At 55.0% G+C, this 21,922-nt stretch overlaps 1 protein-coding gene across 5 annotated transcripts in view; it reads right to left on the bottom strand.

The window, feature by feature from the left end:
* Nucleotides 1-21,922, bottom strand: part of DUSP8 (dual specificity phosphatase 8) — a 46,599-nt gene that overhangs the window by 13,526 nt on the left and 11,151 nt on the right. For 4 of the 5 annotated variants that reach the window (XM_054635549.2, XM_077179929.1, XM_077179927.1 and 1 more), the window contains exons 2-3: nt 18,433-18,826; nt 11,787-11,925 (exon numbers count right to left, since the gene is read on the bottom strand). In XM_054635549.2, coding sequence (XP_054491524.1) covers nt 11,787-11,925; nt 18,433-18,663 — 370 coding nt within the window. In that variant the 5' untranslated portion in view covers nt 18,664-18,826. Of the gene's footprint in view, nt 1-2,642; nt 2,816-3,109; nt 3,305-11,786; nt 11,926-18,432; nt 18,827-21,922 lie in introns of those variants that run through there. The other variant, XM_077179930.1, reaches the window with a different exon arrangement.

Raw genomic sequence — 21,922 nt, 5'->3', positions numbered from 1 at the left:
CAGCAGCTGCCATACCCCACTCCTCACCTCCAGCTGTCACACCGGAAGCTAGAAGGAGACCTGCAGGGGTATTAAAGATGTGTTTTACAGCCCCCCATCATGGCTGCAATAATGAGAGTTGGAGAGCAGCAGCCGGAGCTGTTCAGAGAGCGGCTCCCCAAGCAGCTGCCAGAGGTTTTGCGGCAGCCCGCAGCCTCACCGAGGAGTTTCGCGCCTGTGCCTGTGCTGGAGACCCTCTGCCCTGCTAAAGCTCCTGGCAGCTGAGGGGGCTGAGAGAGGCCAGGCTCTGCCCAGCTCTCATTAAAATGCCTGTGGTGGCTGGGAGCTGCTGCCAGGGCGGCACGTGGCAAGGAGCAGCGGGGCATGCAAGCGAGCACGCGCCTCGGCTTGCTGCTGGAGCAGCCGCCACGCCGGCATGGCTCCCTCGCTGCTGCGTTGTCTTGGCGGCCAGGGTGGTGCCTGGATACCCCCTCTCCATCAGCCCGGCCCCTCGGGGGACATGCTGCTCCCAGCACTCTGACCCATCCATCCCCAAGTGTTAAAGCACCTCGCTGAACTGAGGTACAGCAGGAGATGACGAGAGCTGGGGGGACTTGCAAACCCCCAGCCCTCACCTGCATTATGCTCAGCCTGCTTATGACAATGAGCCTTAGTGCTCGGCCGAGCATCTCTGCCGCAGGTTGAATTGAAGGACAGAAAATGGAGGAGCCTGGCAGGCTGCACATCAACCCCCAGAGCCGCTGGGAAAATCCCTCTTTGCAAACGCCATCTCCCTGGCTCTCGTGCTGGGTGGGAGCCTGTTGGAGCCGGCAGCTAAGCCGGGCGGGATGATGAAACACTGCTTACTGCCACCCTTACTCACTGTGCTCCAGGGAGCTCCGGGGCTTTGTCAGCATTTCCTGCTGCCTGGGACGTGTCTGAATTTCCCCCCTGCCTCCATCCTCACTGTTTCCCCGAGTACTGTAGTCCCCTTCGATTCAGCCCATCTCTCCCAGCAATGCCTGATGTGGACACAGCCCGTTTGCTTGAGCATCCTTCCCACAAGCCTGGTGAAATCCTGGTGCTCCGCAGCCTGCCCAGCTTGCCCTCTCCTGGCCGATGCTCTTTCGTGTCCCCCCATCTCAGTGCATTGGAGAGACATGTCCAGTTTTCAACCAGTCTCTTTTTCCACTCCCCCAGTCCCCTGCCCAGGTTTTACCATCCCCTCATTTGGCAGAAAATTTCATCACCCCACTGTTGACTCGTTTTTGGTTTTTTTGGGTTTTTTGTTTTTTTTTTTTTTTTTTTTTTCTCCCAGGCAGTGGGGATGAGAAAGCCGATGAATCAGCCCTATTATGGATTCATGTGCATTCCCTGTTTCCCCAACGGTCACCCCGAACAGCCTCTGTCCATCTGCTGCTACAGTGCCCTGCTGCCTCCCAACATGTGCCAGCCCCCCATGCCTTGCAGGCTGGACCCAGAACCTGCTCCCATTCTCCCAAAGAAACAGAAAACATCTTTAAAAAAGGAAAAGCAGCAGAAAGGAAGCCCTCCGCCTACACAACCACGGACATACTCCTCGAGCTGCTGAGCTTGATTTTCCTCTGGTGACTGTGCCTGCTTTGGACCAGCATTACTCGTTCTAAGTAAAGAAAAATGTGTCATTTCCAGGAGTGACTTATTACTAATGACACCATCACTGGGTTATGTGCTTCATGCCACAAAAACCTGTCAGGCACTTTTAGCAGCCTCCCATTTTAAGTGGTGATGGAGGGGAAGTTGCTTGATTCAACCCTTCGGTAATCTAGGTCATCCCAGGATCGGCATATTTTTAAGCTGCTCCAGTTAATATCCCCTTCCTCCGCGTGCCCTTCGCCCTGTCACTGGGGGGTGTAAGCACTGCAAAATCCCTTTCTGAAAGAAACCACCCAAGATGGGCAGGCAGGGCAGCGCTGGTGAAGCGAAATGGCTCCGGCGGGCAGTGCCTGTGTGCGGGCAGCAGCTCAGCGCTCTGAGCCGATGGTCCCTTGTTCTCCGCGCCGTCCTCGCCCGTCCTTGCCCCGTGCCCTCTCCTCTGCCCGGTGCCCCCCCGCAACCCGCAACCCGGCGCCCGAGGGCGCAGAGATGCTGGCGGCAGATCCTCCTGGCTCCCGCAGCTTTCCTCCTTCCCTTCTCCGCTCCGTCCGCGCCCTCGCCCTCGCCAAGCTCGTCTGGACGGCGAAGGGTTCCGGGGAGCCCGGAGCGGTCCCCGCGGCCAGGCAGTCTCACCGGCCCCCGTTCGGGTGGGAGGGCTGCCTAGCGCCGGGGCCGCTGCAGATGCTTCTGCCCGCTGCAGGCAGCCGCTCACCTGCCTGAAGGGGCTGCCCTCTCCGTGCAGCTCCCGAGCCAGCGCGGCCGCCTCCGCCGGCGCTGCGCACATCGCCCCTAGCTGGGGACCGGCCATCGCTCCGCTCCGCTCCCCTCCGCACGCTCCCCGCTCGCTTCCATCTCCCCGCTCGCCAGCTGCCTGCGCTCTTTGTATGGCCAGCACCGCGCTCCGCTCCCCGCCGGCCGCTCGGCAAAGGCGATCTCCGGCCCCCGGGCAAAGCAGGGCTCCGGCGGCGCAGCCCCCTCTTCCCGCTCCGTCCCCATCGGAAGGAAAGGCGCCGGGCCGGCTGACAAACCTCTCTTGTCCCTGCTCTCCTTCATCCTCCGCACCCTTATTTTCAGCTTCATCTGCCCCTCGCGCATGTCTGTCCAGAAGTGGTCCTCGGAGGGAGCAATCATTACATCCACGGGCATCCAGGCAGCTGGGCTGCGGCTCGCGGGGGCACCTCTCACCGTCGCCAAACAACAGCTGGCGAGCAAACAAAATACTAAAAAAACCAAAAAAGCGCCCCTGCAGCAGAGCAATGCCAGCCTCCCCCCGGCTCCAGCCTTCAGGCTGAAAAAATAAAAACCATTAAAAAAAAGCCGAGCCGGGTAGGGGGGCTCGGCGTAGCCCCCTTTCCCCGGCCGCCCCCCTCTTCTCCGCCCGCTCCAGCCCGAGTGAGCTCAGCCCGGGAGCAGCCGCCCCATCCGCCGCCGCGCTCGCTGCGCGCCCGTACCGCGCTCATAGCTAACGGGTCAGGCATGCGGCCGCATTCCTTACTCAGCACACAGACACGCAGCACAACGCCGGGCTGACATATGCTTCGCTCCCCGCTTAAAGGCGCAACCGCGATTTTCTCGCCTGCCCAAAGCCCCCCGCAGCGAGCGGCCGCGGCGGGAGATGGATGGATCGCTGCACCGCGCCGGCTCTGGCCCCGCGCAGCTCATATGGGGACGGGAACGTGGTGGGAGGAAGCTCATGCCCACACCTCATTTTAGCACCTGCCGGGGCGGTGTGCGATCAAACCCCCACAAAGAAGGGGGGATGCAGCACCGCACTCCATCCCGGCTCCGTGCTGCTCCTCGTACCGGGAAGGCACCACACGGCTGCACCCCCTCCTCACAGCGGCTCCTGGCAGGACCAACGTGCATCCCCTGGGCGAGGTTTAACTCTGAACCCCAGCACTAGGAAGGGCAATGCCATGATCTCAGTTTCCCAAGAGGGAAACTGAGTCACAAAAGATTAAATAACTTCTCCGGGGCTCTTTGGTGCAGGGCAGAGCTGGGGACGAGACAGCAGGTCCCTAATGACGAGCTCATCTTGTCCCTTAATGTCTCCACTGAGAGCATCACCCAGGAGGATGCTCATCCTGGAGCGGTCCCAAACAGCTGATGATGAATGGGTCCCAACAGCTGGCAGGAAAAGGGGCTGCTGGCACTGGGCTGCTCACACCTGTGCGTGGCCATGTCAGATGGAGTTATCTGCCCGGTCCCAGCAAAGCAGGACCATGCTCTGGAGGAGATGTACCCTTTGCTAAAGCCTCCTCACGTGCAAAACTCTAGCAAGAAGGGACATGTGGGAATAGCCTTTCCTGGCCTCACTGGGGGTCTAGCCATATCTAGGGGCTTCTGAAGCAGGTGGGGAGTGATGTATTTTCTTCTTTGCATTTGTTCTGTGGGAGAAAATTACTTGTCCCCTGCTTCCCACCCGCAGAACTCCTTAATACATCTCCACACAGCTCCTTACGAGTTTATTGCTCTGAGCCCAGGCCTCCAGAAAATCACTCAGGATTATAGTAAGCGGGGGAGAGAAGGGGGGGCATGTATTGTGCCTTTGAAAATCTGAAGCTTTATGGGCTGAAAAACCCCAGGCTGAGCCATATGTGAGTGACTTCAGTGTTTTTCCTTTGAATGACATCACATGAGATGAGGTCATTGGCATTAACTAAGTGCTGTCTCCTCCCCCCCACCCCGAGCGGAGCCAGCCTCCTAACGAGCCTTGTTGTTGTAACAAATATGGTTTGATTATTATCAGATGTGGGTCAGAGGTTGGATAAAATTCAAAGCGTGCTCCAACTAGGCTGGAAGAGAGAAGCAGCCTTCCCCCACAAGCCGTGCTCGGGAAGTGACGACCACAGCACATCCCCAGGGGGATCTGTGGTCCCCCACATTTGCCACCACTGTCACTACAAGGGAGGGCGCATGATGCTGGTGGCCAGTGCCAACGCCTGCCAGGGATGGAGATCCCTCTGTGTCCCACTGCCCCTGCCCCAGCAGAGCTCTGCCCGTGTTGGTGGGTGATCCAGCAGTGACGTGCTCCAGTGGCTGTGGCTGGGGGTCTACTGGGGGCACCTAGTCACTCTCCTGGGGTCACTGGGTCAGTGGCGGTGAGCAAGGGGGATGCTGCAGGAAGCATGTAGTGAATTAAAGGGTGCAATACTCAACCTGCCCCTGACCCAGAGATGCACAAACAAAATTTGCCTTTCTCACTGCCCCTCTGGTTGTCCATCTCCCTCAGGTCTCCAAGAGCCCTGGGCACAAGTGTTTTTGGTAATGCCAGTGTCCTTCATGATGTGTTTGGACTGATAGTTCAGTTCAGAGCTCCTGGGAGCACCAGGTGGGAGGCTGGGCATGACACCACCAAGTAGACCTCAATGCAGGAGGCTTACCAGTGTCCCACACCCCTCTGATCCTCAGCAAAAGACAAGCAAGAACATATAGCCAGCAGCCCCTTTCCTCCACCAGTGTGAAGCCCAGCCACATGGAGATGCCACCTGCAGCCACCATTCCCCAGGCAGCATCCTCCTCTCTGCTTTCTCCCCATTTTCTGCATATTTTACCAAAACCAGTATGGCGGTTGTCACCTGGGGCAGGGGGCAGCTGGCAAGCATAAGGATAAAAGGCAACATCCATAGTGCAAAAATACATTCCATCTATCAGCTGCTGCTCCTTGTCCCTTTTTCCCAGGTGTTCCTCCTGGCCAGGATGTCACCCATCCTGCCTCCAGCCCCTATTTATAAGACAAAAGGTGCATCACCCAGGGAGAGATGCCCAGCCTAGTCAGCCCCACTTCACTCTCATTGCCACAGCACTCACTGGAAAAACATCTGCTGCAATGGGTTGCAGAGACTCATGTAATCCTCCTGCAAGACCAGGGAGCAGGATGAGTCCCTGTCCAGCACCTACATACCCTGTCAGGACAGTGCCTATAGCCTGGCACAAGCCCAACTGGGCAGGGCCAGTGGTTCCTCTCTCCACCCAGCACTGGGACCTGGTAATAATTGCCAGTGACGACCTTTTGCAAGCATGCAGCACAGGCCCAGGGAGAAGGGGGAGGCGGATAAGGGGAGGCAGATTTCTCAAAAGGAAGGAAACTGTAACTGGGCAGTGGCCCCTGCCCATCAGGATCTCTCACTGGGGAAGTTGCCTTCCTCCCCTTGACCTTCCAGAAATGAGAAATGAAATTACACAGCAGTTTTCTAAGGCAGAGCAATCAGAGGGCTGCTCTTCCCTACACCCCTTCTCCTCTGTCCCACTCTGCCTTTGACCCTTTTGCTTGCCTTTTCTGGGTCCAATGGTTAAAAAACACGGCCAGAGGGGGAGGGGAAGCTCCTCAGGGTAATTTTAGAATCGGGAAAACAAGTTGTCTGACGACAGCGTTGCTAAACAGGGAGGTTTAGAGCATAGGTCTGGAATACAATCAGCCCAGCACATACGTGACCTGGCTTAACCCCTCCCAGGGAGGCAGTCACTGCTCCCGCCGGGCCCAAAGCCTCCCAGACATCTCCTGCTCGTGGCCCAGGGTGAGAAGGGGGCACCTTACTCTGCCTCTGTGCCTTGGACTGAGGAGATTGGGAGCACTCCCCAGGGCACTCACCAGGGTGGGTGTCTGAAGCAGGATGCCAGCACCCACTGAAGAGGGGCTAGAGGGCAAGAACACACAGTCCTGCCCTGGCTAAAGTGGTCCCAGATGGCTTTGCTGTAGGAAAGGAAGCAACTCCTCCAGGGATGTTTTGCATGAGAGGAAGGGAGGTTCAGAGAGTTACCTAAACCTCCAGGATTGTAAAAAAATTGTAAAACCCTGGTATTCCCATTAGATTTTTTAAAAAATGCCTTTCCCTCTAGGCTGGTATCAGCGTACTACCACCAGTCCTCTGAACAGGGATAAGAAAAACATCACCACAGGTAATCTCCATGCACCTCACCACCTACAGCCTGAAGAAAAGCTGGATGTAAGCCCCTGCACAGCCCTTCTTGCCCTTCTTCCATTCCTGACCATCATGTGGGCAATTTTACATGAAGAACAACCAGAATCCCCATTCACATTATTTACAAAGCTGGTTCTTCAAAACTCCCAAGTATGGGAAAAGCAAGAAATTGAGAGTCCTGTGGGAGTTCTTTTTCCTGTCCCATCCCACTTCCATACCCTCCTTATTCATACCCACACTCCTGCCAGCTGAGCATCTGCTTCTTTGGGTTCATCACAGTATGCTATGGGATGGAGATGGCCACAGGTGGACAGAGGTGCTTGCAAGGAGGTTCAGAGACAGTAATCAGACTTAAAGGAAAATCTTGTAGGTACATCTGATGGATTCATGCCAGTAAGCCCCCAAGTGCTCTTAGACATTACAGTCTGAGGGTACCTGAAATAGCCTAATGCTTGACCTCCAAGGGCACCTTCAGGCCCATGTACTGAGCAGAGTATTCTGCACATGCTGTGTCTCCAGCAGACACACTGACAGCCCAAACTCAACAGGTGAAATCGTGACGCTGTGCAGAGCGGGTGATGAGGAACGGACCATCAAATCACCAGGTCCTGCCTCCCCACTCCCATCAGACAGCTTGTGACTGATAAACCCTGAGATTTGCTAACCTGGTTAGAGCATTGTGCTAGTGACACCCATGGGTTTGAGGGTTTGATTCCTGTATGGGTCATTCACTTAGAGTTGGACTTGATACTTGTGGGTCCCTTCCAACTCAGAATATTTTGTGATTCTGTGACCAATGTGTGGGTATTTGGGGTATTTTCTTCCTTAGGTTTTGGTTTATTCTTTTTCCTTACATTGAGTTTATAAAGATACCTCAATCCTGGTTCTGGATCCTGCTAAGCTTTTATCTTCAGCGTATTTTGGACACACATGCTTCCACTCCAGCCTCTGAGACTCAGATTGAAGGCAAGCCCCCTCTGCTCTGCCCTGCCTCTGCCCTGCTTTCACACCTGCCTAGCTTGGCTTTTTTCATTCATCTTCTCTTTTCCTCTAGAATAGCTCCAGCCCAGTATGTTTCAAGAGGAGCAGGCAGTGAGGGAATGTGTAGCTGGCATGTGGCTTCTCACCAACATGACACGAAAAAGCATTACAGAATTTTCAGCCAAGGATGAGCAAAGCCATGTTCAGTCACCCTGATGTTTAACCTCTTTTTAGTGATGTCCCTACACAGAAAAAAAAAGAAAAATAAAAACAAAAAAGAAAAAAGATAAGTGTTTTTCCTTTCCTTCTTTCATTTTTTTCCCCTTTTTAAAAATTAAAATAATATATCTCTGAGCCCTTGTGTCTAAAATAATTCCAGCCAGTGCTTCAGTGCTAAACCCACTCATGCCTGGACAGCCCAAGCCAGCTCCTGCAATGGAAATCCCCTTTCCTTTCTCACTACTTCTTTTTGCCTGCGGCAAAGTCACCTGTCTTTGGTAGATTCCCCAAAATCCCCAAAATCTCAGCCCCCACCCAGATGACCGCAGCCATGCAATTACAACTCTGTGCAGCCGTGCTGGAGGGCCACGGCACGGCCGGGCTGGAGAGCCCTGGGTCACGGCCAGCCTGCTGGCTGAGGAGGATGGCGAGTGAAGGCCTGGGAGGGATTTGTCGCTGATGATATTGTTACATTCTTTCCGAATCCTGGGAGTAAACAGACGGTCCAATTTTAGAAAGAACAGGACTGGAAAATTTAAACATTCCTTGAAGAATTGGTACAAAAGCGGGGGGAGGGGGGGCGCTGAAGATGATCTCACAGGCGCTCCCGAGCCAGATGAAAAGCTCATGACTGGAGCTCAGAACGCAGTTGAGGGGCCTGTTTCAGGTCGGAGGCGATATCACAGCAGAGAAGCTCCCCCAGCACATGGAACTGAGCAAAAAGAGCCTCTGTCCAAGCCCTGCAGCCCAGGCTGTCGGGCCGCCACTGCTGGCCACTCTGCCATCCTGGTTTTATCTCCAGCTGGCACACGGCTTCCAGCGTGGGAGAGAGGAGCCCAGTGCTCAGCTAAGGACCAGGAGCAGGGACAGGATGGGTGACTGAGCATCACCTGGACCAGCATCCCAAGCCCTCTGCTGTTGCTTTTAGCCACTGAATAGGAGTAGAAGAAAATCTCCACACTGCCCACTGCAGCTGGACAAATGGAGAGGAGCTGGTGAAGCTCAGCACCCACACCACAGCACCACACAGGACTCTGGACAGGCTCCCATACCAGAGCTGGCACATGGGAGCTCTCAGGGAGCAATGAAGCCAGACTGCTGCTGCTGCGGCTGCTGCTGCTTCATAAGCAGATAATGCCTCTTAATAAAAACCAAGCGGGTGATTACAAAGGGGAAGAATAAGGGAGGACAAAGATAGCAAAATAAAAAAAAAAAAAAGGAAAAAAAAGCAGAAAAAAAAGCAAAAAAGCAAGGGTTTGTGCTGAAGTAAACAAAGGTTAAAGAACAGTCAGGCTCCTGCAGGAATAGCAGAGCTGGGCTGGGAGGGAGGGGGCATTACGTAATGCAGGAAAAATGTTGGCTCCATTCAGTTTTCCACCACTTCATGTGATGTCAGGAAAACCATATAAATCAACAGTCTTTCTGCTCCCATGGATGGAGGGCAGCAAGCAGCACTATTTATACTTACACAATTAAAAAAAAAAAAAAAAGAAAAAAGAAGAGAAGCTGATGATTTCCAAGACTGGGAATAATTGACTCAGATTCTTCCCTGCCAGCCACTGGAATCACTGCTTCTGGGCTGTTAACCCTTGAGGAGTCCCTGGCACCAGTCCTGCCACCCCCAGCTCCCCTGTCCTCACCCATCAGCCTCCATCAGCTGCTTCAAGGGTCAGAAGGTTGCTGGCCTAGAGGTGAGCAGGAACAGCCAAGCCTGGTGTTTGCATGAGATGGGGACACGGAGGCACAGATCCCTGCATCTGCTGGGCTGAGAGAGCTGGGCAGCACAGAGGGGCTCTGCAGGGCTGCCACACTGAACTGGGGACCCTCAGGACAGCTTCCCTGAGGTAATGGCACCCACTGAGGGACAGGCTGAACTTTTCCCAATTTTGGGATAGCCAACTCACTGGGATCACAAAGCACCTCCAAGGAGAACTCAGGCACTTCTTCTGAGACACCAAATGGGTTGGGGCAGGACAAGGTGCTTGAGGCTGGAGTGGACAGACCGAGGGGTTAAACCCCACAAGGGCAAGGGTTCAGAATCAGGCCCACTCACACATCCTGCCCCAGAGCCCCCAAGCACTCCAGAGCTGTCTCTACACCAGCCCACTGCTGCCCACAGCGCAGGCAGGAGGAAGCTGTGCCTGTCAGCAAGCATGCCCAGCCTCTGCTGGATGCTCTGCACAGCCATTCCAGTCATGATTTCCATGTGAAACACTGCCGCCATGACCCAGTGTTCCACATTTCAGCTCCAGCTTTTCCCCCTGCTGGTGGCCCGTGTTCCACATGTGGCTGAGGCCCTGCTGCGCTTTTAATTTGGGAGGCTTGAGCTTTGCTTGGTGCCTAGCAGACCCACACTCCTGCTTGGGGCTCCTGCAGTCCAGGAGGATGGAGATGGCTGTCCTGATGATGGAGGAGGCGTGTGCCCAAGTTGGGGACAGCAGGTTTGCTGGCAGGGGTTTGCTGGTGGTGTGCTGATGGCTGAGGGGGTGGCACGCTGCTGGAGCGTGCTGTGCATGCAGCTGGGGGGCACTGGCAATACAGGGCTCCCTCCACTTGCCATAAGGCAGGAAAAGGCTCTGGGGTTTTCAGGGACATCTCACTCAGCCCTGTCCAGCTCCAGGAGGACTTGGTGGGGCAGGGCAGGGGTTTGCAGCCAGCACCCAGCTCTGCTCCTCACCCAGCCCTGGGAAAGGGGGTGCCAGGTGACACCACCAAGGCTATTTCCTGACCCATCCCCATGACTAAGCAGGTTCCTTCCCAGATGCAACTGAATCTACCACTTCCTTCTCCTGCACCACATGCCAAGCTGTGCCCTAGTTTATGCCACAGTGACCTTGGAACCGCAGGCACAGCTACTGAGGCAGGCCAGGGACTGCCATAGCCAGCTCAGGAAGGCATCCTCCAGCACTGGCCTCAGCAGAGCTCCTGCAACCCAGGCCACAATAATTAGTTTGACCATGATTTTGTGTAGTCTCTGCTTGGTTTTGTTGGTAGAACCTGGGGCCAGGGGGTTTAATCCTGCTGTTTCTCCGCTCTGTTCTCCCCCCCATCACAATGCAGCTGCTCTAATTCAACAGCACTTACCCCTGCCTTGCATGGGCAGGGCTCCCTGAATGCCACTTGCCCGTGCTACCTTCCCCCCACAATTACCCTTCCCCAGCATCTGTCACTCTGTGGGTATGGCAGGGCACAGAGATACCCTCTGCCTCAGCCCCAAAGCAGTATCCAATGCCCACAGGATGAGGACAGGCTTGAGGGACAGAGGTGATTCCCATCTCTGTGCTTCTGGCACTGTTTAGGAGCATGGCTGAGCTCAGTGGGACTGAGGGGCTGCACGGGCAGTGCCTGCCCACCCATCCATGGGCAGAAAGCTCAAAGGCAGGCAGCCATCAGGGCAGATGCCTGGCTGTCCCAGCCAAGGGGAATCAAAGGCATCTTCAGCTCTCTCTCAGAGAGTTCCCTGCCTCTCTCTTCTCTGGAGCTTTTCATTCATCAGTCACCTGCCTCACAGCAGAAGGGCTGTAATTAGGGCAGCACGTGCCTCCTCCTGCCTGCACATTTGTGTCCGGAGAGCATCATCCCCAGCAGACCCTGACTCACTCAGTGATGACCCTCTGCCCCTGCCATCCTTCTCCTTTCCAGTACATCCATGGATTTCTTCTCCTGCCCTCCCTTTAACAGCAGCAAGAGGGAGCAGAGTGCCTGAACCGGGTCTGTTCCTTGGCACACTGACCAGGGATGAAGCAACACAGGGATGGGAGAACAAAGGGCAGCTTTGGATGGCTGGATCCATGCCACCACAGCTCCTCTGTACTCTCCTCTTTCATTCACCCTGGCTGGTGGTGAGATGGACAGTGCAAGGAACGAAGGCATGGGGAAGACCCAGTGATGCCAGTGTGGGCTGAGCCTCCTCAGCCTGCGTGCAGGGCTGCCTTCCTCCCCCACAGCCACTGGTGGCCAGGGCAGCGGGTGCACATGGACACAGCTCCATCGCTCCAGGCTAAGGGCATGAGTGCCCCTAGAGATGCAGTGGTAACCCAGGGCTCCTACCTGTGAGGATGGAGACGCTGTGGAAACAGCTGTCCAGCTTGCCCAGGAGGATGGAGAGGAAGCTGTCAGCAGCCAAGCCGGTGACGTCCCGCGTGCTCTGGTCGTAGACCACCACATCCTGGTGGTCCTCCGCCTCCACCTGCAGGGAGTGGCAAAAAATGGGCATCAGAGAAATGGGCTGAGCACTGAGGATTCCACAGCACCGTGGGAAGCAAAGCTGAATTTAGTGGTCACACAAGCAGGAAATTCCAGCTCCACACAATTTCCACAAGCTGGTTTTGACCACCAAATGGAGTATCCAGCCAGGCTGGGACTCTGCTCCATGGCTGCAGGTGAACGTGTCAGTAGAGGTGCCCATTGCCACACTCTCACCAACTACAAGTGCTTTTGAGCATCGTACCCAAAAGAGGGTCACTCCTCCCCATCACCCACCCTCATCTTGCTGTTACTTAACTGCATCCCAGAAATCACCACAACTTCTTCCACCACTTCCTCCCCAGCCAACTTTTGCCCTCAGATACTCCTCCTCAGCTTGGTGTCACAGGAACAGGAACACAGGGATTTGGGAGTGGTTCTGCAGGCAGGGGTGCTCCCAGCACAGCCCTAGTGCTGTGGCTGGAGTCAGTGGGGGCTGGATCAACAACTCTTCAGGGCTCAGCCTGGGGACACCTTGCCACTACATGTCACCCCAAACCTGCAGATCACCCCTAAGGGCTGAAGGAAAGGGAAAATCTCTTATATTACTTAGTGGATGTTCCAGGTGATGCGCTTTCTTCCTTTTGTAATGTGTGCTGGGGCCTGCGCACTGCAGGGATAAACTGGGAAGAGCAGAAGGAGCTCCTGGGCTGCTCCCACGTGATTTTACATACCACAAACTGCAGGGATAAACTGGGGCAGGTGGGATAACCTGCAGGCAGGAGTCCCCCCACGCCTGGTGATGACTGGATTGCAATGAGAGCACTCAAGGCACAAACAGATACTCCCACACCTCCTTGAAGGTCCATGCACCAAAAGGAGATAAAAATCCTCACAGAGGCATAGCTCAGCTCATCTGCTGAAGAGCTGGGTATATGGCACACACCTGCCCTGAGAGCACCTGCCCTTCCAGCCAGCGGGGTAAGGCACATCCATCACATCATGGGAGGAGGAGGAGGCAGCAGCAAGCAGGGAAGGAGGGAATGTGTGCAAGCTGCTCTCTTCTCAGCAGCTAGTGCTGGAGCTGCCCATTGGCCACCCTGTGCCAAGCCCTCTCCAAAATGTCTTTAGGAGACCACTTGAACAAGGTACCACTCATGGACACCTGCCTCGTTTTGCTGTCTCACTGCCAAGCCCTATCTCACCACTAGAGCAGATTCGCTCAGGGTTGCTGTTATTATTACTGCTGCTTTCACACCCTGCTGCAGGTGCTTCCCTGCTCAGCAACGTGAGCACCATCCAAATAAAGCTGCAGGGAGCACTGATTTGGCTGAGCTCATCAAATCTCTGCGCCGCAGCGGAAGGACAGCCCCGCACCGACAGGAATCCCCGGCGGGGCACCACGCACAGCTGTGCTCCAGGAGGGGGCTCACAGGACACACCTGTCCCCAGCCTGGCACCACGGACTGCAAAGCTAAACCGGCCCCATGGATCAGCAGCATGACAGGAGGCATGAAAGGAGAGCATAAGAGGGAAGAGAAAAGGACATGGGAATTCTAAAATAAGACACTGAAAAATGACTGGAGCCACCTGAGATAAGCCAGATGAGGATCTACTCCAGCATCTTTTCCTCAGCCAATCCTGACGCAGGACTTTTGTGGGAGGTCATCCAAACACAGCTGGAGGGAAACACGCTGGCTGTCAAGCTGGTTCAGAACGGGGAACCTACCAGTCTTCAGCAGCTGCCTAGCCCTTCAAGGCTCCCTAGCACATCCCAAAGACCCAATTCTCAACCTGAAGTCCCATACCAGCAAAAACATCTTTCACCAAAAGCACAGTGAGGCGGGAACCACTCTGCAGTGGGGCAGGGGCTCATCCCAGCTGCACAGTCCAGGCTGAGGAGGCTGCAGGAGAGATACCAGCTCTGGCTGAGCAGCATTATCCCACAATAGGATTTAGTGTTTCCTCCACACGGGAAGGCTTTGTTTGGGCCATTACTGCAGGGTTGCTGCGCAACGGCAGAGATGTGCAACACAGTTTACATCTTATTAAAGTTATAAGGTTTCACTCAATGTAAATGCCAAACGAGTGTTGGCCTCACATGGCCTGGCTGCAGAAAATAAATACCTGGCTTGCTGGGGTGAGGATACCTGCAGAAAGGTCCTGAGGAGCCCTCATGGAGCATACAAGGATGCACTGGCATCCCAGCTCCTCACCACAAAGGGAAATAAGACACAGACGTTTAATCAAGCACATGGGTCTCCCATTAATCTCATGCCCTCCTGAAACGCCCCATCTCTGGCTTTAAACATAGGGAGGCTAAAAGCTAACTGGGCAGAGGAGGGTAAAGCTGAAGAGATGCTCCATACTAGATTCCTGCTTCTGCCAGGTGCTGGCATAGGACAGAGACATAGCTGAAAACAGAGGTATTCTTCTGAAAAGCAACACTTTCATGGGGGTTGCTGTCACCCCAAAACTGCTGAAGTAACCCCAGGCATCACCCTCCAGACAGGGTCCCCACATCCATGTAGCAAGGGACAGGAGGGCCAAGATGAAGCAAGTCTTTTGGCTCCAGATAGATGTTGAGTGGGGCTTGCAAACCCATGCATGCCTTTGAAAAGCTGCTGGCCCACTCCAGTGCTGGAGGTGCCCCAGAGCAGCTCCCCAAGAACAAACCTTGTCCCTGCTAAAATCCTGGCTGGAGGGATATGACCAACCAGGAGCCAGGACCAACAGCTCCAACCAAACCCCAGCTGAGAGCATCAATTCATTGCCTTTGTGCCAAGCCCTGTGCCTCCCATCACTGTCCCCACATTGGCTGGAGGTAACTCCCACATGGACATCAGTCCCCAGCACTGTGTGGTTAACACAGCTTGGGTCCCAGCTCTGTCTCTCCCCAGCTGCCAAGCAGGGATAATGATGCTCTACAGGTGATCCAGGCTAAGATAAGAGTGAGCTATTATTATTATCCCAATTACTACTGACATCTCAGTCACGTATTGTTTCAAAACACAGTGAATCACCTCACTGAAACAACAGGGCTTCCATCAACATAAAGAGCAGCCAGGCACAAGGCTCAAAAATAAGCCCCAGCTTTCCCTCAAGCAAAACAGCTGCTTGCAGAACCAAGCCCCTAATGCAAATAAATAAATATTCCCATCACCTGAAGAGACCCTTGTCTTGCCTCAAAGCATGGCTGTAGTTGCTCTGGAGATTGCTCCATTTCAGGAAGTAAGAAATGGTTGAGAGGTGGACTTTCCAGGGGGATCTTGAAGAAGTAAAATTTTCAACATTTCCCTAAAGAAGTGCTAGTGAAAAACCCAAGCAGGAATTTCCCATAACCTCTGCTCTCCAAACTGCACGGAGGAGCTGAATTATTCCAGTTGTTATCGGAATTTTTTACTGTGAGAGTTTATTATTGTCAGCACTGGGAGAAGGGTTGAAAACCAACCATAACAAGTTATGTTGGTACCATTTCTGTGTGGAGGGAAATGACTGCAAGAGGAATTGCTGCTGCAGCTTTTCCCAGATTGGGCACCATGGGAAGATGGTCCACATGAGGGCTTGGGGAGCAGTGGCTATGGCAGCTGCCACAATCATAGGATCATAGGCATAATTCATTGAAAAAATAAAGGGATTTTAAATGTCTCCACTTGTTCTTTCCTCCCAAATGGTCCTTTCCTCTCTTTGCTCCAAAAAAAGCCAGGAGCTGCTGCTATCCCACAGCATCACTCCAAACTGCAGCCCACAGAAGCATTGCTAATGGTACCCTTCCTTAACTGCAACACGGAAAAGGAGAGAGTAAGCACTGGGAAAAGCAAATTAGACAAATTCTCCCGCCCACCCCCCCGCCAGCACGCAGGCAGGGGGAGCGGCGTTGGCGGCCAGGTGGGGTTTGCTCAAATGCTCTGCCCTGTATCAGCCCGTGTCCTTCCCCAGGAGGCAAACAGCTCGCTTAGAGTCGCTGGGATGGGATGAGCAGGTTCATCTCTCTTTGCTGGAGATGAGGAGGAGTGGGACGAGGCGAGGGCTCGGGGCTGCCCTGTGGCTGCCCGGGCAGCGCCGCGTCGCTGCCATCCGCCTTTGTCTCGGCAGCCCCGGCCGGCCGGGAGCAGGAAACAGGAGGAGGGCGGGAGGCCCGTCAGGAGGAATAATGGGGCCGGACAATCGCGCTACTGATGTCACCCTTCCTGCCATCTGCTCCCCAGGCCAGCCGTGCCCCCCGCCCCCAGCACCGCGGAGCCAGGGGCAGAGCAGGGCTGGGGGATGTTGACCAGCGGAGGCAGAGGAGGCAGGGGAATGACACCGGGTGTCAGAGGCGTAAATCAGCCTTCAGCATCCCCTTCTGAGGATCTGTGCACCTCGAGGTAGCAGCTCACATTGATTTCTCGGGGGCCCAAAATACTGTCTGATTGAAATGGGAGGTAGGGAGAAGGAAAGAGGGTGAGAAGAGAGTTCACCAGCCCAAAATGCAACCACACAAGTGCATGCACAGAAAGGCCTGGACACCCCAAGCCACCGCCACCCCCCTGCTTTATGCCAGATGAGAATAGGGCAATGATCTCCTCCCAGTATCCCACTCCAGCTTCCCAGGACAAGTGGCTTAACCTCTCAAGGGTGTCCTGAAGCTTAATTAATTCCTGAGCCGCGTGTGTTGGGAGAGCCAGCAAGCCGTGGGCACGGCAGGGGCTGTGCAGAGCAACAGCAGCAGTGGGGACATGCAGCCTCCTGCCCGTGGATGTGGCAGGAGGGATTTCAGCCGCATCCAAAAGAAAAGCAAAAAGGAATTAAAGGCGATGGCAACGCCTCTCTCCTCTTCTCCTAGCATCCCTGGTTACAATCACATCCCCAGCCAGTACGTGGACCATTATGCAATGATCCAGGAGCCGGGAGAAAACGATCCTTCTACGCTCCTTCTATGGGGACAGAGCAGGGAATGCCAGGAAGGACCAGCCGGCTCCTTTGGGAGCCCACTGCTCCGCTGCAGCTGGCGAGCTGCAGGTTTGCAGGCGGATGGCATCAGCTGATGTTAACTCTTCCACGCTTCCCCCTTCCCTATCATCCTCCTCTTCTTCCTCCCCCTTGCGCATCGCTTGTTCTGCCGCTGCTGCCGCTCCACGTGACAGCGGCCACTGCAGAGGTGACCCTCGCCGGGAGGAGGGCGGCCGCTCCGCTCTCCTCGGAGCTTGCGAAAAACTGATTATTCTGCTTTATTCTCCAGGGGATTTAAGAGCAGCTAAAGCCGTTCAGGAATCAGTCTCTGCAATCCCCTCCGAATCGCCCAGCCCAGAGCATCCCCGAAGCAGATTGGCGCGAGGCCGGCCCCCCCGCACCGCCGGTCCCCTTGATCCCGCGGGCTGATGTCACCGCCAGCCAATGCGGACAGCGGTGCCTCCTCGGGCCGGCGGGGCGGGGGGGGACACACGACGCAGATGGCTCCAGCTGGGCCCAGCATTTGATTAATCGCCTGAATTACCCTCGCTTTGCCATAAAATTACAAGGCGGCAGTGGGGGAACGGTGGGAGAGAACTGGCAGGGCTGTGATGGCAAATCACCCTTCGGATGGTGAACCGTCCGCGGGCTCGTCCCGTGGCCTTTGCGGGATCCGCGGGCACTGCCCTGGGGCACCATCTCGGCACCCACGGGCACTGACCTCGGGCACCATCTCGGCACCCACGGGCACTGCCTTGGGGCAACATCTCGGCACCCACCGGCGCAGCCCGGGGCCAGCATCTCGGCACCCACGGGCACTGCCCCCCGGGCACCATCTCGGCACCCACGGGCACTGCCTTGGGGCAGCATCTCGGCACCCACGGGCACTGCCCCCGGGCAGCATCTCGGCACCCACGGGCACTGCCCCCGGGCACCATCTCGGTACCCACGGGCACTGCCCCCGGGCACCATCTCGGCACCCACCAGCGCAGCCCTCGGGCAGCAGCTCAGGAGGGCACGACCCAGCCCCCGGCCCTGCAGGGACACCCGGCACTGCTCCGGCCGGCGCTCCAGCCCAGCTCCGTGGCTCGGAGCCACCTCTATTATTTAACCAGGAGCGATAGAGAGAAGCCTGGGAGAGATAATATGCCATGACACCGGATAAGAGCTTCTGGCGTCACAGGGGAGGAGGATTACATGTCCCTGAATGGAGTTAGAGATGACAGAGGGGAGGGGAAGAGTTTTTAGCAGGGGATTAAGTTTACAGCTCCAGGAAGGCTTTGGGGGGTTGTTTGCTGTCATAAGACAAGTCCTAAAGCTGATATACCTGTTAGACTTGCTCGGGGACGGCTCCTGAAGCAGGGAGCCACGTCAGTGGGGTGAGGGCAATGAACAGGTCCCCGAGGACAGCCCTGAGGCCAAATGAGCTCACACTTTAGCTCTCCAAAGGGTGTCAAAGAGATGCTGGCAGATACCGGGGTCGAGGGATGGAGAGGGAGGATCCCTTAGGCCAGTGTGCATCCCACAAGAGAAGAGGGTGTGAGCACCCACCAGGAAAGGTGAGGGTCAGACCCCTTACCTTCATCTTGGAGGCAGGCTGGATGAGCTCCGTGATGGAGACCTTGTCCTGCTGCAGCCTTCTCTTGACAAGCTTGGAGCAGCAGATGTTGACGGAGCTGAGGACGTGCCAGGAGTTGTACTCCACGAAGGAGCGGCTGTCGATGACCAGGGTGCCCTCGGCTCCGTTCCTCAGGAGGCTGGCCAGCTTCTTGGGGTCCATCACCTTGCGTGGGAGCCTGTCCCCAGCCATAACGGGCCAGTCCCCTCTATGGCAAGTGGGGAGCAAGGGGTGGAAGGGCAGGGCACCCGTGTCCCCAAGGGGAATGAGCGAGGGGCGAGGGGTGGGCAGGGAAGCACCCGTCCTATTCTCCTCACGCTGCTAATGCCCAGAGTGCCAACTCATTGTGCTGAACCTGGAAAGAGAAGAAAGGAGACAAGAACCCATCAGCTAGGCAGGATGATCTCTGGGTGTCTTCAGAAGAACCTAAGGGTGCAACAAGCCACACTTTTGAGATGTGTTCTCCCAGCCTGCTGGCACGTGCAAGAGGTTTTCTCTTTGTATTTAATAGCCCTCAGCAGAAGTTTCTTCCATAAATTTGTCTAATTGCTTTTTGAAGTCATGACAGCTTTTAATTTAACAGCACAGTGGCCAGTGGCAAGCAGCAGAATGGCTTGCCAGTTACACTGAAGAAGTCCTTCCCCTGGTTTGCTCCAAATCTGCTAACTGATGGCTCCTCTGGGTGAGCCTTACTGCTTCACCAGAAAACCACATGTGCCTATTCCCTAATCTTCTCCACAGTTCTTACCACATTTAGACCTAATTTAAGGAGCTTTTCAGATCAAAGCATCTACAGAGCCACCAGTTACACAGACAGACACCTTTTGCCACGCTGGCCAGCCCCGATGTGCCATGTTTGAGAGCCAGGCACATCAGGGACCTGCACAGGGCAAGATGTCACCTCCTTTCCCTGTTTCCAGTCCAACAGCTCCTCACACTCAATTTGCTTTTTCTGACCTCTGCCAAGCCCAGAGCTAATGGTTTCACAGAAGCAGCTTAGCTCAGCTCTAAGGTTCTGCTGCTGCATGGTAAAAGCTAGTTCGGGGCCCATCACACATACCACCAAATCAGGTTTGCTCACTCATGTTCATCACTTCACACTGGATTTCACCTGCCTGTTTATCAGAGCCTGCTCACGGGTATTTTTGCCAGCTTGCCTCCTGGTAAGTCAAGAGAAGACAAGAAATCAAGTTGGCCTTTATTCCTGTCTTCAAGAAACAGGCCAGGCATCAAGGCAGAGGTCTGGGAAGTTGTACTTGGACTGAGATGGCCCCAGAGAGCTCTCTGCTTTTCAGCACCTAACTTGCACAGATTTAGAAAGGGGCTTCACGTACAGGAGTGCCCGGAATACAAATACCCTGTGTTTCCATCTTAGGAGCTGAGGGGGGTCAAGCCTGGTGCTCTCTGAGGTGAAGAACAAGATTCCTCCATGTCCAGCCCACGAGGTCTGCAAGGACAGCAGGCAGGCTAGGGAGCATTCAGCTGAGGGTGTCCTCTTAAGTTTTAATGGAACACGTCACTGCAAGGATATTTTAATGGCATTAGGTTTTAAAGCCACTGCAGTCATTCAGAAAATAAGCCTGGGCTACTACCCGGCTGCTCCTGTTCTTGCCAGACAGTGTTTTAGAGAGAACCCACAAGCTGCTTCACGGAAGCTTTAATGCATCTGAATTAGGAGGCCTATGAATAACATGCCTGAAAAGGCCAGCGTAAAGATTTTCATTGACCTCTGCAGGATCAGGATTTGGTCCACAGACCAGAGAAGGCTTACGAGTCACTCTGATCCGGGCAAGACAGCAGGTCCCATGAGCTCTTACACCTGCAGGCACCTACTGCAATGGTAGCTCAAGATACAAAAAAGATGCTTGAGTCAGACAGGCTACTGGTGACATGTCAGGGACCTCAGTTACCAGCCACCAAACGTGGAGGACACTGCCAGCTTGTAGGAAAAGAATGGAAAGCCACAGAATGTGAGGATGGGGGTTCCAGCATTTCCTCTGGCTCGTGACTCCAGCACTAACAGCCCAAACTTTCCTGGGCTACCAGACCTGCCTCCCAAAGCAGGAGTAGATGTCTCAGGCTTCAGTCCCAGGATCCAGGCTCCCAATAGGAGGCCACATTAGGATGTGCAGTACTTCTCTGCCCTTGTATCACACCCCTGCTGCCTCTGCCAACGTGTTAATACAAATTACGGGAGGGAAAAAAAATCCCCTAGAAGCTGAGATAGCGACAGCCCCTCCTGGCACAAAGCGCTTTGGCAGCCCCGTGGCACTCTGGCACACTGCGCCTGGCCCCACGGAGCGCCCCGCAGCTCCGGGCCACAATTCCAATTAGAGCAGCCCCCTCGGCGGGCACCGGGCGGTCCCCCCGCTGCAGGAACCCCGCTCCCCCCAGCTCTCCTCAGGGGGGCTTAAAAATTGAAACAGTTCTAATTAGGGGGTCTGAGGGGGAGCGAGGCTGGCTCCTGCTGGGATATGACACACCTCATTACGTCGCTACCGCCTTGCCAGAAGCCCCCCTGCTGTCCCTTGGCTATAGAGCCAGGGCACTCAGAAAGGATGCAAATTAGCCAGCTTTTCCCCTTAGTCTTCCTTTCACACCCCACTCCCCAAATCACTTTCTGCCTCCCTTACCCATCAGGACACCAGGCTGTGAATGTTTCTTGGCTCTTCCAATTACATTGAAGAAAGAAAAAGGGAGTAGAAAGAGTTGACAGACAAAAAAACCCTGGAATAATACAGTGGCAGAGGGATGAGTGAAGCAGGAGGAAGGAGTGATCCAACATTGCAGAGCTCCTCCGCATATAACATGGTATCCAATCTCCAGTGAGATTGTGAGCAAGGGCTAAACTTTTGGGGTGTCAAACACAGAGGGTTCTAGGAAAGATAGCAGATCCTGATGAACATAAAACTCTTAAGAGAAACCAAGGCACAAGAGGCCTTCACAAAGTTTGGCAGATGACCGGAAGCTTGGGTGGAAGACACTGGAGAAGACAAAGGAGGTTTCCCAAGTCAGCTAATAACCCCCCTCATGCAGAAGAACCAGATAAACCTCTGCAGACACATGTGACACATCAAACAGGTCCTACTCCCAGCTCCACCCAAAAGATGTGGGAGAAGGCAGGGCAAGGTTGGTCCATTCTGCCCCTCTTCCCCTTACAGGGGATGGAGTTGGCCAGCTCAGTGTGGTCATGGGGAGCTGTAACGTTGGCATCAGAACCAAGACACGAGGACTTCTCTGTGTAGGTTCAGCCAGGTCAAAGGCAGACAAGCTACTTCTCTGACAGCACCTTCACAGCACCTTGCAGGCTGTGTATGAGATGGTCTCTGAGAAGAACCAGCTGTAATGTCCTCATACCTGGGAAGACCAGAGGAGGGAGGATGTCTTTCTGCTTCTGCTCAGATGGGTCAGAAGGAAAACTGAGGGAAGAGGCTTAGCCATGGAGCAGTGC

The sequence above is a fragment of the Agelaius phoeniceus genome, chromosome 6 (genome assembly GCF_051311805.1).
Source record: "Agelaius phoeniceus isolate bAgePho1 chromosome 6, bAgePho1.hap1, whole genome shotgun sequence".
NCBI classification, from domain to species: domain Eukaryota; kingdom Metazoa; phylum Chordata; class Aves; order Passeriformes; family Icteridae; genus Agelaius; species Agelaius phoeniceus.
This window is presented reverse-complemented; position numbering and strand designations above follow the sequence as displayed.